Below are 14,901 nucleotides of genomic sequence, written 5' to 3'. Positions count from 1 at the left end.
ACGTGTCTCTAACTTAGCGTCTCCGTTATAAAACCGGATGTAGAGTCAGCACACTGGCTCGTTCTCAACTCTGCTCCATCCTGTCGAGTGTGCTCAGCAGGTTAATGCAGCTCTCTGCCCTCCGCTTTCTTCATGTGAAAAGGAACAATAATGCTTCCTTCGTGGAGCTGTCATCAGCGTTAACAGGATAGCGTTGGTGACAGGCGTGTCAGAGGAGAGGTGGCTGGTGTCAACCACCATGGCCCCAAGGCGAACAGTGCCTTTCCAGGGAATCTTGATGACAAATCCTGGAAACTGGCTCCCACACAGGGGGCCACATGAGTTTCCTAAACGTGTGCTCTCACACACGTATATTCCTAAGGAATTTTGCATGGTTGCCTGGACCGAACAGATCCCGAACTTCCCTGTTGCCGGGCGGGGGCGGGGTGGGGGGAGGGGCACTGGCTCAGTCTTACGTCCCACGCACATGCCCAGCTTCCCGGACCTCATCCTCTTTGAGTTTCTCTCTCTCACTCTCTCTCTGCACATTCAGGAGTGTACACATTTCTGTCCAGCACCCTGAAGTCTCTGGAAGAGAAGGACCATATCCACCGTGTCCTGGACAAGATCACAGACACCTTGATCCATCTGATGGCCAAAGCGGGCCTGACTCTGCAGCAACAGCACCGGCGTCTGGCCCAGCTCCTCCTCATCCTCTCTCACATCAGGCACATGAGGTGAGGCGTCCTTGGGTTTCCCATGGGAGAGACGTAAAGCAGTCAAGCCCCCAACAATATGCGACGGCTGGCCCAGGAAGGGCTGACGCCTGAGAACAGATAACACACTCGGGACGGTTCCCGGCACATAGCATAAAGGCTGTGGGAGGATAGCAGAGGGAGGGAGTAACTCAGTCTGGGGTGTGGGCGGGTGTCAGAGAAGCCTGCAGAGAGGAGATGATACTTTCGCTCAGTTTGGCGCATGCGCAAGATCCTAAGCCGGGGAAGAGTGTGCCGCGTGCAGCTCAGGGGAGGAGGGTCCCGTCCGGTTGTTCACTCGGCCCCAGCCAATCGGGGGAAGTCCGCGAGCACACTCGTCCTCGGAAAGCACTGCGCACATCCATTACTGTTCCTGTGTCGCACTCTCCTTACTTAACAAGTGGAAATTCTAAATGAGAGACTCTGGGTCCAAACACCTTGTGGATGGTCGACGTTGACTCCTCCATCCCTCTCAATCCATTCTTGTCACCCCCGTTGCCATTACCCTCGCCCAAGCCACCATCATCTCCTCCTGGATTTCTGCCCCAGCTGCCTAACCTGTCTCCCTGTCTTCAGCTCAGAGCCTTTCTAATCCATTCTCCACAGTAGAGCCAGTGTGATCATTCTGATACCAAATCTTATCACATTGCTTTCCTACTTAAAGCCTTGAAATGGCTTCCCATTGCTTTTAGATGAAAGTATAAATCCATTTATTTTGCTTATATTCCTTCTTATGCTCTAGCCTTACTTAACTTTCAGGACTTCCTGGTAGTCTGGGCTGTAGCCCTAATCAGCTGTTCTCTTGAGTCAAGGGGGACTTCCGCTGCAGGCTGCAGATGGGCTGCGCGGCTGTTTCCCTCCGCTGGGCTCACGCGCACATCTGCGGGTCAGCTGATGGAAGCAGGGCACAGCTGGGAGACTCTGCATCTAGCTGCAGGCCTGAAGGTTGGCCAGGTGACTACCCCGTGTGCCTCTTGCCCTCCTTGTAGCCCCAGGAGAGCTGAGACATGTTCTCATACTGATGGCAGAGGCACAAGAAAGTGAGTCTGTTTGGAGAAGTGCATTTTAATCTTTTAGTTAAGTCATGTCCACGAACATTCCATTGGCCAAGCAAGTCACATGATACAGGCCAAAGTCAAGGATCGTGGACACATGGCACAGAGAGTGAATCTTCCTGAACAGTAAGCTAATCTATCATAGCTTAGATATGACTCCTTGCAGGAAGCATCTCCTGACCCTTAACACCTAGGTGAGATTTATACCCTGTCCTTCCTGATTGTTACTGCTCATTTTTTATCTTTCAGCACCATTAGGCTGTAAACTCTGTGAGGCAGTTATCACAATCCATTTTGCTTACTCTGTGTACCCAGCACCACCTAGCATAGGGCTTGGCACGTAGTAACTACTCAATAAATATTTTCTATAGAAGGACAATAGCAGAGGAAATAGAGTCTTTCTGTGCCAGAAGGTAAAAGTGGCCTTGTTTCCATTCTAAATGGCCGGCCAGAGGCTTAGTGGGTACCGTTCCCGTGAACAGAACCCAGCCTGCAGGGAAGAGATGAAGAAAGTATCGGATTCTTTACTCCAGAAAGGCCACAACAGTGAGGTGAAGTGATGACACTCCTGCATGATGAAGTCTCTATGACCTTGGGCTTACACCAGAACCCCAGGAATGAAAAAGAGATTCTGTTTCTTAGTGGCTATGAGGGAAGGGCCAAGGTGTCTAGAAAGAGTTTGATTAATTTTTAAGGGGTCTTCAGACCTTGAGACTGAGTCAAATGGCAAGAAGTTCATCCCATCAAAGTCCCAGGTGCCTCCTTTTCTGGAGATAACGTTGCCAACTGTTAGCTTCTTGAGAAAATAAATGTATCTTTCGTTCTTTGTATGTCCCACAGTGCCGTATATGAAGTCTTACATGTCGTATATGCTCACAACATTATTACTGAGTGAATGAGTGAATAAATGAATGAATGAACAAATTACCTGAGGTTTTTCCTATGAATTTGAAATTCACAAATGATGGCTTTCACTTGCCAAAGTTGGGGAGAAAGTGACTGCAGTCTCTGTTCTTAGGGAGTCCCCAAGAATCCCTGTGTCACAGATGAAGGACTCACATTGGCCAAGTTGAGTAGGTGACTGCATTTGGAGTACACATTTTCAGTCCTTTCCCATCCATTTCTTTTGATGAATATTACACATAGGGAAGAGGGGGTTAGATCAGAATAACATAATCCCCTACCAAATTTCCTGACCGAGAGAGTAACCTTCCCCTTGAAGAAAATGTATTAGCTCTACTCCAAGCTAGGAATTTCACTGACGTAGAAACCATGTATCACAGATGAAGGTTTTTCTTTTGTTGGTAGGAATTGCTGGATTTTCAAATCCATTAACTGCTTGTCAGCATTAGCCAGCCTAATTAGTTAATACCAAGTATATTTGCACTGCACATACAGGCCTTGCTAGTTTTACTGGCAACACATGGCCAAGGGCCACGGCGGCGAGAGTTCCTGTTTGAATTGTGGGATGAGCTGGAGAGAAGTTGCTATTCTTTTGCAAGCTTTGAGCTTTCTCTCTCTCACTCTCACACACACACACACACACACACACACACACACATACCCACATACCAACAACAATATTATGGTGCCTCATTACAGCCAATCTGAATCACGGAACTCTGTTGTGTTAAGCTTGGCCCCAGCCATATGTTGTTATTCAGAGCATTTAACACCAGATTTCATCGGATGGTAAATGTGATTCATTAGGTTGCAAGAGGAAGACGGTGTCAGATCCAGGGGCATTTAACTTTAACAGCATTTTAAATTAAAACAAAAACAAGAAAACAAAATCCCACTGGAAAACGTAATTTAGGTGGTTGTGTCATATGGCCCGAATCGCTTTGATGCTATGTTTCCATGGCGCGTCTCCAGCTAGGGCTGACTTTCCCTACTGAAAATGCAAATATTTTTTAGGATGTTCTTGGTCTGTCTACTCATGATCCATGATTCTTTTTAAATAAATGTCAATCTAGAGAATAGTTGTTTTTTTTTTTTCCTGGTGGTAGTGTTGTGGGGAGAGAGCAGAGATGTAGCTGGTGGAGGACGGGGCTGGGGGTCGGGGGAAGAGCGGTAAGAGGAGAAGCACCATTTACATGCATTTCCCTAGGTCCGTCCAGCCCATATTCTCTGAGCATTTACCAGTTCTTGCCACTGTTGGAGACCTACAGGATGGACGAATTGCAGCCCCTCACTGAACTTGCACAGTGTGTGTTGGGATGTGGGTTGGCAGTGTGTGTGTGTGTGTGTGTGTGTGTGTGTGTGTGTATGTGTGTGTGTGCACATGCTTATGGAACAAGAATAAACATACATACAAGACATACATTCATAGGAGAAGGTCAGGTTGTAGTGCTGGGAGAAAAACAGTAACATGAAAGCCAACGGCTAAACCTGCAGGGTCTTGAGCTGAATGCCACTGGGGTCGTGGAAGGCCTTTCAGAGCAGGTGGCATTCGAAGATCTGGGGGAAGTTCATGCAGGTGGGGGGACAGCAAGGGCAGATACCCTGAGTCTGGAAGTCTTGCTTTGTTTCTTTAGGGCCAGCATGGAAACTAGGGTGGTTAAAGGGAGTGGGTTAGGGAGAGGGGCAGGACAAGCCGTGTCAGTTGGACCTTGCATAGCACGGACAGAAATTTAGATTTTATTCTGAGTTACATGGGAAGCAACTGAACAGTTTGAAGCAAGGGAACTTCTTGAACGGTTTATTGCACGTTTAAAAAGAGGGGATATATGTATACGTAACTGATTCACTTTGCTGTACAGCAGAAACTAACACAGCATTGTAAAGCAACTATACTCCAAGAAAAATTAACTAAAAATAAAGTAAAATAACAATTTTAAGATTAATTAATTAATTAAATTAAAAAATAAAAACTCTTTCCTACCTGGTAGCCTATCTCATCTGTTCTCTTTTTAGATGTAATTGTGATAGAGGGAAAGAAATTCACCTGCATAGTAAACCCTAAACTGGCTCTTTAAATAGGAAGAAAGGTTGGCATATCAGTGTCGCTGGGGTTTTTCTTACTTGCCCTTCCTCGGCATTTCAGCAGTCCTGGATCTGGGGATGGTCTAAAGTGGTCCTGTCTGTGTCTTCCCGCCCACAGTAACAAAGGCATGGAGCATCTGTACAGCATGAAGTGCAAGAATGTGGTGCCTCTCTATGACCTGCTGCTGGAGATGCTGGACGCCCACCGCCTGCACGCCCCAGCCAATTTCGGGAGCGCACCCACAGAGGACGTGAACCAGAGCCAGCTGGCCACCGCCGGCTCAACTTCATCACATTCCTTGCAAACGTATTACATCACGGGGGAGGCAGAGAATTTCCCCACCACAATCTGAGAGCTCCGCGGCTCCCCCAGGGCTCTGAGAATCCCTGTCGCACTTTATCCACATCGTGCATCACTCTAGCCGACTTCTGCCCCTGCACACACTCTGGCATGCACCCAGCGCTGGCTTTCTAATATGGGTGGCCATTCATTTGCTTGCTCGGTTCTAAGTGGCACACCTTCTTTTGGGAACAGCCAAAGGGATTATTCCAGGGCTACTTTCTTTGTTAACAGCTCGCTCTCTCTCCCTTTGCTACCTTACTCAGCATGAGGATTCCCTTAGCGTTTCATGGCTGAGCTCCGCCTACGAGCTGGGCTCAGATGACCGTGCACTTTAGCTACTTGTGACCCAAGGCCTGGAGAGTGGACATTTCACCTCCGTGAATGTGAAGCACTTTTTAATGGATCTTATTTAAGCGTAAGCCACAGGAAAGAATTGAAAGTGGCTCCTTTAATTGCTGACTTGGAGAAAGCTAGGTCCAGGGTTCATTATAACATCCTCTTGTATTCCTATAGTAACATATCATTTTAGTAAAGTCAGACCTTAAAGCTTCTGCTCTGTTGCATGGCTGTAGCAGAATATCTGGTGACTGTGCACCCACTTCCCCTATAGGAATACAAGATTCACACAGGGAAGGAAGAACCCCTAACTGTCAACACTTTGTCAACTAAATACACTGCACCTTCAGATTGGCTGAATGCTTTACCATTAGCTTTTGAGAACACTAGGTATAGGTCATGGGTTCCAATTAATTCTTGCTTCCCATGGACCCATGGAAAACAGCAAGTTGATCCCAGTTAAGTCACCTCCACATACACCAGTTCCTTTGTGAGAGATAAATTCTTGTTTTTTGGGTTTTTTTCCATTTTATAAAAGAAAGCCCTCTCCCCCCAGGACTTGCAGTAAATGGGCTTCAGGACCTGTTCTGGTGTGATCTCACTCTTATCAGCAGAGGGCGCTCTGCTTGGCTCTTCCTGGTGTGTAACTTACAAGGTGAATTAGGGGTAGTGCCCAGGCTATGACCAAGGGCAGTTTAAATGAGCAGGCACCCTGGTGACACTTTTAGCCCTGGAGCAGTGGGCTTAATAGTACATGGGCATGATTCTTGCAGGTACTAGAGACCAAAGAGGAAAGCAGGGCAGAAACTGGATAAAACTGTGAGGCTCGGGGTGGCCCTGCCGCAGGCTGCAGCCACTTAGGAGTGCTACTGGCAGACCCCATACTGCACTGCGGGGCTGCCCTGGGGTCCATGGGGCAGTCCTTCTCTTCCTCATTTCCCCGCATGGCCCAGGTTGGAGGCACACTCTGGGCGGGGGAACAGGGCCAGGACTGGAGCGCTCCGTACTCAGGCTGCCTGGGGCCTGGTCAGACCACACCTGCCCTTGGTTGTTTAGAGCTCATCCAACAATCAGGGTTTGGCCTTGAGGGAAAAACAAACAAACAAACTTCCCTAGAGTCTATTTCATTAACCTTCATAAGCCCAGAGGGCAAGACCAGAATTGGGCCATAGGAATCCTTAAACCTATAGGCTAAACAAGAGAGGCCTACTCCAGCCACAGGGCAGATTTCCCTGGGTCTTTGCTTCTCTAAAGCAATTATGGATTTTTCCCCTTTTCAGCTAAAAAGAAAGTTTGGTTTCCTCTGGTGACCGCATCGTCTGTTAACTCAAACCCCAGTGATAGGCAATGCGTCAGCCAACAACCCAGCCAAACTTCTAGGGCTTCTCTTGGGATGCCTGTTTCAAAAGTGGATTTCATCCATTTCCAATGACCCAATCAGTGATCACCAAAGGACTGGGAACCTGGGAGGGCCAAGAAAAAAAAACAGTTGTTTTCACAAGTGCATCTAAATTGGGGGGCAATTTTATGTATCAGTATCTGCAGTAAGAATGTTTAGAACATAATTCTTCTGTTGTTTTTGTTTAAGAAGCACCTTATATAGTATAATATATATTTTTTTGAAATTGCAATGCTTGTTTGTCAGACAACTGAATGTAGTAATTCTGTTCTGGATTTAATTTGACTGGGTTAACATTCAAAACCAAGGAAAAATGTTTACTTTTTTTGTATTACTACCTTGTGATGTAGTCATTGATGCCTAAGGCCTGGTGATTATTCATTTAAATGAAGATCACATTTCATATCAACTTTTATATCCACAGTAGACAAAATAGCACTAATCCAGATGCCTATTGTTGGATCCTGAATGATAGACAATCATATGTAGCAGAGATTATGCCTGAAAAGGAAAATTATTCAGGGCAGCTAATTTTGCTTTACCAAAATATAAGTAGTAATATTTTTGGACAGTAGTGAATGGGTCAGTGGGTTCTTTTTAATGTTTATACTTAGATTTTCTTTTAAAAAAAATAAAAACAACAAAAAAAATTCTAGGACTATAGGTGATGTAATACCAGCTAAATCCAAACAATAATCCAGTGAAGGGTTTTACATTATTCATCTGAGATGTTTGTATTAATGTTAAGCTACTACTACGTTTGAAATGGGGCAGAGAACACCAGATGGTTGGTATGTTAGCCCGGGAGTTTCAAGTAATTTTTAAAGTCTCTTCTTATTTCAAGTGCCACTAATGGACAGCTGGTACTTTGCCGCTGACATTACTCTTGGGTGTAGGGAACATGCTGTATTCCCCCCCCCCCCCCGCTCTGAGACAATTTAAAGTTTGAAAGCCATGGTGGATCGGGGTGGGGTGGGTGGGTGAGGGTAGGGTGGGGACGTGGGTTTAGGAATTTGAAGAATGGGAAATATCGTAATAAGAGTCTTGAAAGTATTTTGAAGCAGATCAATACTGGCGCCTGGGGTATGCACCAGGGTTCAGTATTTCACTTGTGCCCTGTTAACCACAAATAAATAGCTGTATCTGACAGCCATTCAGATATAATGGCAGCTTGAGTTCTAGGGAAGAACTAGTGGCATCTGCAGTACAGTCCAAGGAATACCTAGTGGTCTGTGTTTCTTTTAGCCATTGCCTAGCTCCAGGCTTGCGGTAATGATTCTGCAATGCTGTCATGCAACAATCAGAGAGGCTAGTTCATCCAAAGAGAAGACCCTACGTAGGTTGCAAAATCCAGCCCCTAAGGAAGTGTAGTCGTTGATTAGATTTCCCTATTAACCTTACAACTATGTTTAACCATGCCATATCCTATGCCTTTTGGGGGCTGAACAAATAAGGGACTTACTGATAATTTACTTCTGATCCCATTAAGTTGTTCTTGCGTTAAAATCTTATACACTGAAATGGCCGTTGATTTAGGCCACTGGTTCATGAAACCAATTCCAAATCCCTTCCCAACTCTGAGTTGGACTGTGGATACCGGGAGTGATCACTAGGACTACAGTAATGTCTGATATTCACAGGCAAATTTGCTTCAGGAAGCTGGTTATTGGAAAGACAAACAGAGTCATACATAGCTTCTGAGACAACCGTGATTCTCTTTGGTGCAAGTCTTGGGAGGATGATTCAGATGACACTGCACACCTCCGGGATGAACTCCCTGAACACTTACTCTCAACTGGAGCAAATGACTTTAACTGTGGTCCCAAATATCCACCTTTTCATTAGTGTTATCTCTGTTTCTAACTGCAGTTCCTTTCCATTTGGATTGAAGTGAGTGTGGCCTCTTTCTAAGTCACTTAAAATTGTTTCCTAAGTACCTGCTGCCTCTATTAGGGTACTTCGATTTGCACTGTCTTTCAGAGATTCAAGAAAAATTTCTATTTTTTTTTTTTGCATCCAAATGTGCCTGAACTTTTTAAATATGTAAATGCTGCCATGTTTCAAACCCATCTTCAGTGTGTTTTTACAGAGCTGTGTACCCTGGAAACCACATACAGCCCCATGAGCAGGTGCCTGAGGCACGGACCCCTTTGCATTCACAGAGAGGTCATTGGTCATAGAGACTTGAATTAATAAGTGACATTATGCCAGTTTATGTTCTCTCACAGCTTATAAACAATGCTTTTTGTGCACTACAAGTTCTTCAGTGTAGAGCTCTTGTTTTATGGGGAAAAGCTCAAATGCCGAATTGTGTGTGATGGATTAATATGCCCTTTCGCCGACGCATATACTATTATTGATGTGATTGTTTTGTTGCAGCTTTGCTTCGTTCAATGAAACACACTTGTAAACCTCTTTTGCACCTTAAAGAAAGTAAAGAATCCAGTGGGATGCTCAAGCACCTTAAACAATTTTCTCTACCTATTTGGTGTTCAAATAAAGACCTAAATGAAAGACGTTTGGTTTTTTTGTCAGCTCCCTTCTCGCTAGTGGTTCAGCACCGGCTGCCCGAGATCAAGGATCAAGGTGGTGACATGCATCTGCAGAGCACAGTGAATTCAGACGATCCGTCTGATGCCAGGCTCCCCTCCAACCCCACCTACCCACTCCCACCCCAACCCAGGCACAGAAGGGAATGTGTGGACCTTAGAATCAGGCAGCCCTGGCCATACTTCTGGGCTCCAGCACATACAAGGTTTATGACCGTTGGTCATGAATTTTCAGAGCCTCGGCTTCCTCATCAACAAAATGGTGATAGTAACACCTAATTCACAGGGCAATTGTGAAGATTATATGAGGTGCTCATCAAAATAGTAATTGTTTTCTAATGTTTGATCCCAACCCCTTCTTTGCGGGGAAGAAGAAAGAACGAGTGAATGGATAAGTGAATGATCTGAAACTTACATAGTTGCTCGGAAACCTCTCCCCCATCATGCACGTGAAGCAGGAAAGTGGTTCATCCCCACCCCATCCCACCTCTGGTTTCCATTTCACGACTCCCTTCCCTTTGCAGAGAGAGATACCTGCTTATTCTCTTTTCCCCATTTTCTCTGTGATTTAACTGGTGAATTGGCAGTGTGGGGGTGGAGGAGATAATGTGACTAACTGAGAGGCAACATAATTCGCACATAGGCTCTGCAGCTAGATTAATCGGTTTGAATCCTCATTCTACCATTTATTGTGTGACTTTGGGCAAGGTAATTTCCCTGTGCCTCAATTTCTTCACCTGTAAAGATGGCTAATAGTGCCACCTGCCTGGAAGTGTTGCTGTGAAGACTACACGGGTTAATTCACAGCGAGCATTTAAGGACAGCCCCTGGCACTGCTCCCTTTCCTGAGTCCTCTCCAACTGAGTGTCTGCACTCTCTTCATTATTAGGATGAGTTTAGTTTTTTCATTGTTTGAGTCATTTGGTTTCCAAGAAGCTTATTTTGTTTTCTTGTTCTATTATCCCTGCACAAGTTCTTCAGTCCAGATTTTCCTTGGTTTCCTCATATCTAAAATGTAAATAAGAACAATACCCACTTCATAGGGTTATTATGAAGATCAAAAGAGATAAATGTCTCAAGTGCCTGGTATAGGACCTGCCCATAGAAAGCTCTCAATACATGTTAGCCATCATTATAATGGTTATTATGCTCTGTGAGCAGTTACATTGAACGGAATCATTGATAGGATTGGATTTACATTTGCCATTTTGTTATTGCTGCTTTGCACATGTCTCCTGTCTTTTTCATTCCTCTATTCCTCCTTACTGGCCCCTCCTTTGTTTTGGTTAAATAAATATCTTTAGGGTAATATTTTAATTTTTGTTGATTTGTTTTACTATTGTACAATTATTTTCTTAGTGGTTACTCTTACACTATGCATCTTAACCTATCACAGTCTATTTTAGATTAACACTAACTTAAATTTGATACAATAAAATAGAACTCTTTGCTCCAATATAGCTCCATTCTCTACTTCTCCTTCATATTATTAATATTGTCATACATATCTATATATGTTATAAACCCAACAATAAAATGTTATATTTGTTGGCTTACACAACTTTGTATCTTTTACAGAAGACAAGAAGTGAGAAAATATATATATTTATAGACTTTTTAATATTAATCAACATATTTACCATTTTCAGGGCTCTTCGTTTCTTCCTTTGGATTTTATTCACATGTCTGGTGTCATTTTTTTTCAGTCTGAAGAAATTCTTAGAGTGTTTCTTGTAGGGCAAGTCTACTAGCAATGAATTCTCTGTTTTTCTCTGGTAATGTATTAATTTCACCTTCATTTTTTTTTTTTTTTTTTTTGCAGTACGCGGGCCTCTCACTGTTGCGGCCTCTCCCGTTGCGGAGCACAGGCTCTGCACACGCAGGCTCAGCGGCCATGGCTCACGGGCCCAGCCGCTCCGCAGCATGTGGGATCTTTCCGGACCAGGGCACGAACCCGTGTCCCCTGCATCGGGCAGGCGGACTCTCAACCACTGCGCCACCAGGGAAGCCCTCACCATTTTTGAAACATTTTTCTGGATGTAGAATTCTTGGTCATCAGTTTTGCTTTGTTTTGTCTTGAGCATGTATCATCCCACTGCCTTCTGGCCTCCATCGCTTCAAACCTTCAGATGCTCACCTGTATCTGATGAGTCAGCTCTTCTTTGCTACTTTCAAGATTTTCTCTTTATCTTCATTGAACAGCATGACTATGATGTGTTTAAGGGTAGATCTTTCTGTGTGTATCCTACTTAGGATTCACTGAGCTTCTTGGATGTGTAGATTGATGCTTTTCATCAGGTTTGGGAAGTTTTCAGCCGTTATTTTTTCAAATAATTTTTCTCTCTCTTCACCTCTCCCCTCTCCTCTGTGACTCTCATTAAATACAGGTCAGTACATTTGATGTTGTTCCACAGGTTTCTGAGGCTCTGTTCATTTTTCTCTAATCCCTTTTTCCTCTCTCTGCTCTTCAAATTGGGCAATTTCTATTTACCCATCTTCAGGGGAATTGATTTTTTTCGTCTGCCACATCTTGACTCTTAGGTTGAGCTCCTTCAGTGAATTTCAGTTATTGTCCATTTCAGCTCCAGCATAAAACTTGAGTCCTTTTTTCTTATAAATTCGATCTTTTATTGAGAACCCCTATTTGTTGATTCACTGTTGTCATACCTTAACTCTTTAAACATGATCTCTGTTAGATATATTAATGCATTCATAATAGCTGCTTGGAGTCACTGTCAGCTAAATCCAGCATCGGGGGAGACACATAAACAGTTTCTTTTGACCTCTTTAGTCCCTGAGCATAGGTCACATTATCCAGTTCCTTCGCATATCCCATAATTTTTTTTATTGAAAGCTGAATGCTTTAGACACTATGTCATCGCAACTCCAGGTTCAGATCCCCTTAAAGTGGTTTGCTATTGGTGCTGTGTTCCACTGTTGCTTGTTTCTGTGTTTAGTAACTCACCTGGGTTAAAATGGTGAAATTTGTCTCTCCAGCAGTCATTGGCCTCAGATATTTCTGCTAGGTTCTTAGATTATTCTTCTCATTTTGGTTTTCGAGTCTGACTTCCAAGGAGCTGCCCCTGTGTCTGTATAGCTTCATGATTATCTAATGACTGAACAGACCTTTCCCAGCACCTGGAGCCAGGAGGACTTTCATCCTTGGCTGATGAACCTGCATGTGGACTGGGGAGCACATTTAGTTTTCAGGCTGTTTTCAAGTCTGACCCAGCTTTTTGCCTGCAGGGTCAGACCGGAGTGCTGGGGGAAGCTGGGCACTTTCCAGCCTCTGCTACACATGTCTGCAGCCTCAGCCAGGAAGGCACCTGCTATAACCACAGCAACAACCTGGGGCTATTAGAGCCTCGGTCTTCCCTGCTCATCCACCAAATCAAGTGAGCCACCTGCGACCATGGGTGGGGGATGGGAGAAGCCCCTGCACTCACCCAATGCTCAGCACTTTTTTTTTTTTTTTCGGTACACGGGGCTCTCACCATTGTGGCCTCTCCCGTTGTGGAGCAAGGCTCCGGACGTGCAGGCTCAGCGGCCATGGCTCACGGGCCCAGCCGCTCCGGGGCATGTGGGACCTTCCCGGACCAGGGCACAAACCCGTGTCCCCTGCATTGGCAGGCGGACTCTCAACCACTGCGCCACCAGGGAAGCCCATCTCAGCACTTTTTTAAGAGTAAACATTTCTCATATTGCTGTGTGCCTTTGGCCACTTCGCAGAGTGCTGAAATGGTTGTGTTTGTCAGTTTTGTTCAGCTTTATAGTTGCTTTTTGGAGCAAGGATTTACCAGTCTCCTCACTGGGCCATCCCTGGAAGCCCCCCTCTCCACATACCCCGTGTGTTGTCTTATTATCCTTCTGGGGCTACTAAGGAACAGAGCTGTCTAGAGGTGCCGTGTGTTTATTTCCAGTACTCAGCCAGCTTTGGGAGAACGTTTAGCAATCTGTGGAACTTTTAAATCTATCTGTGGGAGTTTGTCAAAGTTGGAGTGCCTGACTGGGACTAGATCCACTCACACACTGGCTCCAGATCACACTCTCCAGTGTGACATATTCTTAAGCCTTTGGGGACATTTGCATTCAGAATTGCCATATTTATTTAATTAATTAATTTAATTAATTAATTTATTTATTTTGGCCACACCACACAGCTCGTGGGATCTTAGTTCCCCAACCAGGGATGGAACCCAGGCCCCCCTGCAGTGGAAGCGCAGAGTCCTAACCACTGGACCGTCAGAGAATTCCCGCGAACCGCCATATTTAGATTTGCTTCTCAAAAAATACAGAATGGATACCTCGGGGCAGCAAATTTTCGTAACTTTTATTATTTGGACTACGTGCATTACAAAGCTAGTTTTATGTTCACATTCATGGTTGCGTAAGAGTGCAATATTTGTAGCTACCACCAAAAGACGAGCACTAAGGCCAGGGGAGAGACGTTCATTCAAGAGAGAGGTACATTTTCTGACAGAACTGTCTACAGATAATCTGGGACACCTGGTTGAAGGTACGGGTGGGGTGAATTCCTTACAGCGGGAAACATCTCTGCATGGACTGGATAACCTCCAAGCCAAATGTTGATGGAATGATCGCAGCAGATGGAATGATCTTTGATTTTCCTTTCAACCCCGAGTCACAACACGTGCAGGGTCACACACACAAAAGTGCCATTTTTGGGGTGCTTCACTATACCAGATAACAGCTTCATACACATTTTTGCAGGTCATCCTTACAGCTGTGATATGAGGGTAGATATATTATTATTTTTACTTTACAGATGAGGAAACTGAGCATTCATACAGTTACGTAAGTTTCCCAAGATCAGACATCTCTTGAATGGCGGACAGTGGATCAGTTCTCCTGACCTGAAACATGATTGGCACTTTCTAAACTGGGGTTTGGGCTTCCTAGGGGTTACTTAAAAGTCACAGAGTACATATGAAATTGTACTCAAGATCAGAGAAAGTGTTAATTTTTGTATTTAAACAAGCTTTCACATTTTATGAGTAGAAAGAAAAATTCCCACGAACTTTTAAGGCAAAATGTGACTCTTAGAAATACGGCACTTGGGCAGGATGCTTCATGTTATGCCCTCCGACTTCTGGACAAATGTGTCCCCCTCTCTCGCTAGTGGGTGGACCTTGGGTAGGAAAGTTTGAGAAACATTTCTTCTGCTCACGCCCCTGGAACTTGGTGCCAGTGTTCCTGGTTGCTGAGGTCACCCAGGCACCCTTCCTGTCCCTGGTTTCTGCCAGGAACAGTGGCTGAGCTGAAGAGTGATTTTCATCTGTCCCTTGGCACCAGGAGCAGCTCTATTTCTAGCTGCTGACCTGAGACACTGAAGTCAGAGGCAGTGGCACCCTCACTGGCAGCAGGGCCTGTTTCAGTGTGACAGGACCTGGGCCAGGCTCACCCCCTTCCCTTGTCCCAAGACCAGCTCCTAGCTCACAGCCCTGGAACAGGACCATGGCCCACGTCTCAGGCACTTGGT

General features: G+C 45.0%; 1 protein-coding gene across 1 annotated transcript in view; it reads left to right on the top strand.

Annotated features, from left to right (window-relative positions):
• The window catches only part of LOC132530543 (estrogen receptor), an 88,328-nt gene extending 80,585 nt beyond the window's left edge, over positions 1–7,743 (top strand). Inside the window, exons 4-5 of the mRNA XM_060167746.1 lie at positions 533–716; positions 4,893–7,743. Of these exons, the coding sequence (XP_060023729.1) occupies positions 533–716; positions 4,893–5,127 (419 nt within the window). The 3' untranslated portion in view covers positions 5,128–7,743. The remainder of the gene's footprint in view (positions 1–532; positions 717–4,892) is intronic.
• Positions 7,744–14,901: the final 7,158 nt, after the last annotated feature.

The sequence above is a fragment of the Lagenorhynchus albirostris genome, chromosome 12 (genome assembly GCF_949774975.1).
Source record: "Lagenorhynchus albirostris chromosome 12, mLagAlb1.1, whole genome shotgun sequence".
Lineage (NCBI taxonomy): Eukaryota > Metazoa > Chordata > Mammalia > Artiodactyla > Delphinidae > Lagenorhynchus > Lagenorhynchus albirostris.
Note: the sequence above shows the minus strand (reverse complement) of the source record. Positions and strands in the feature narration are given on the sequence as shown.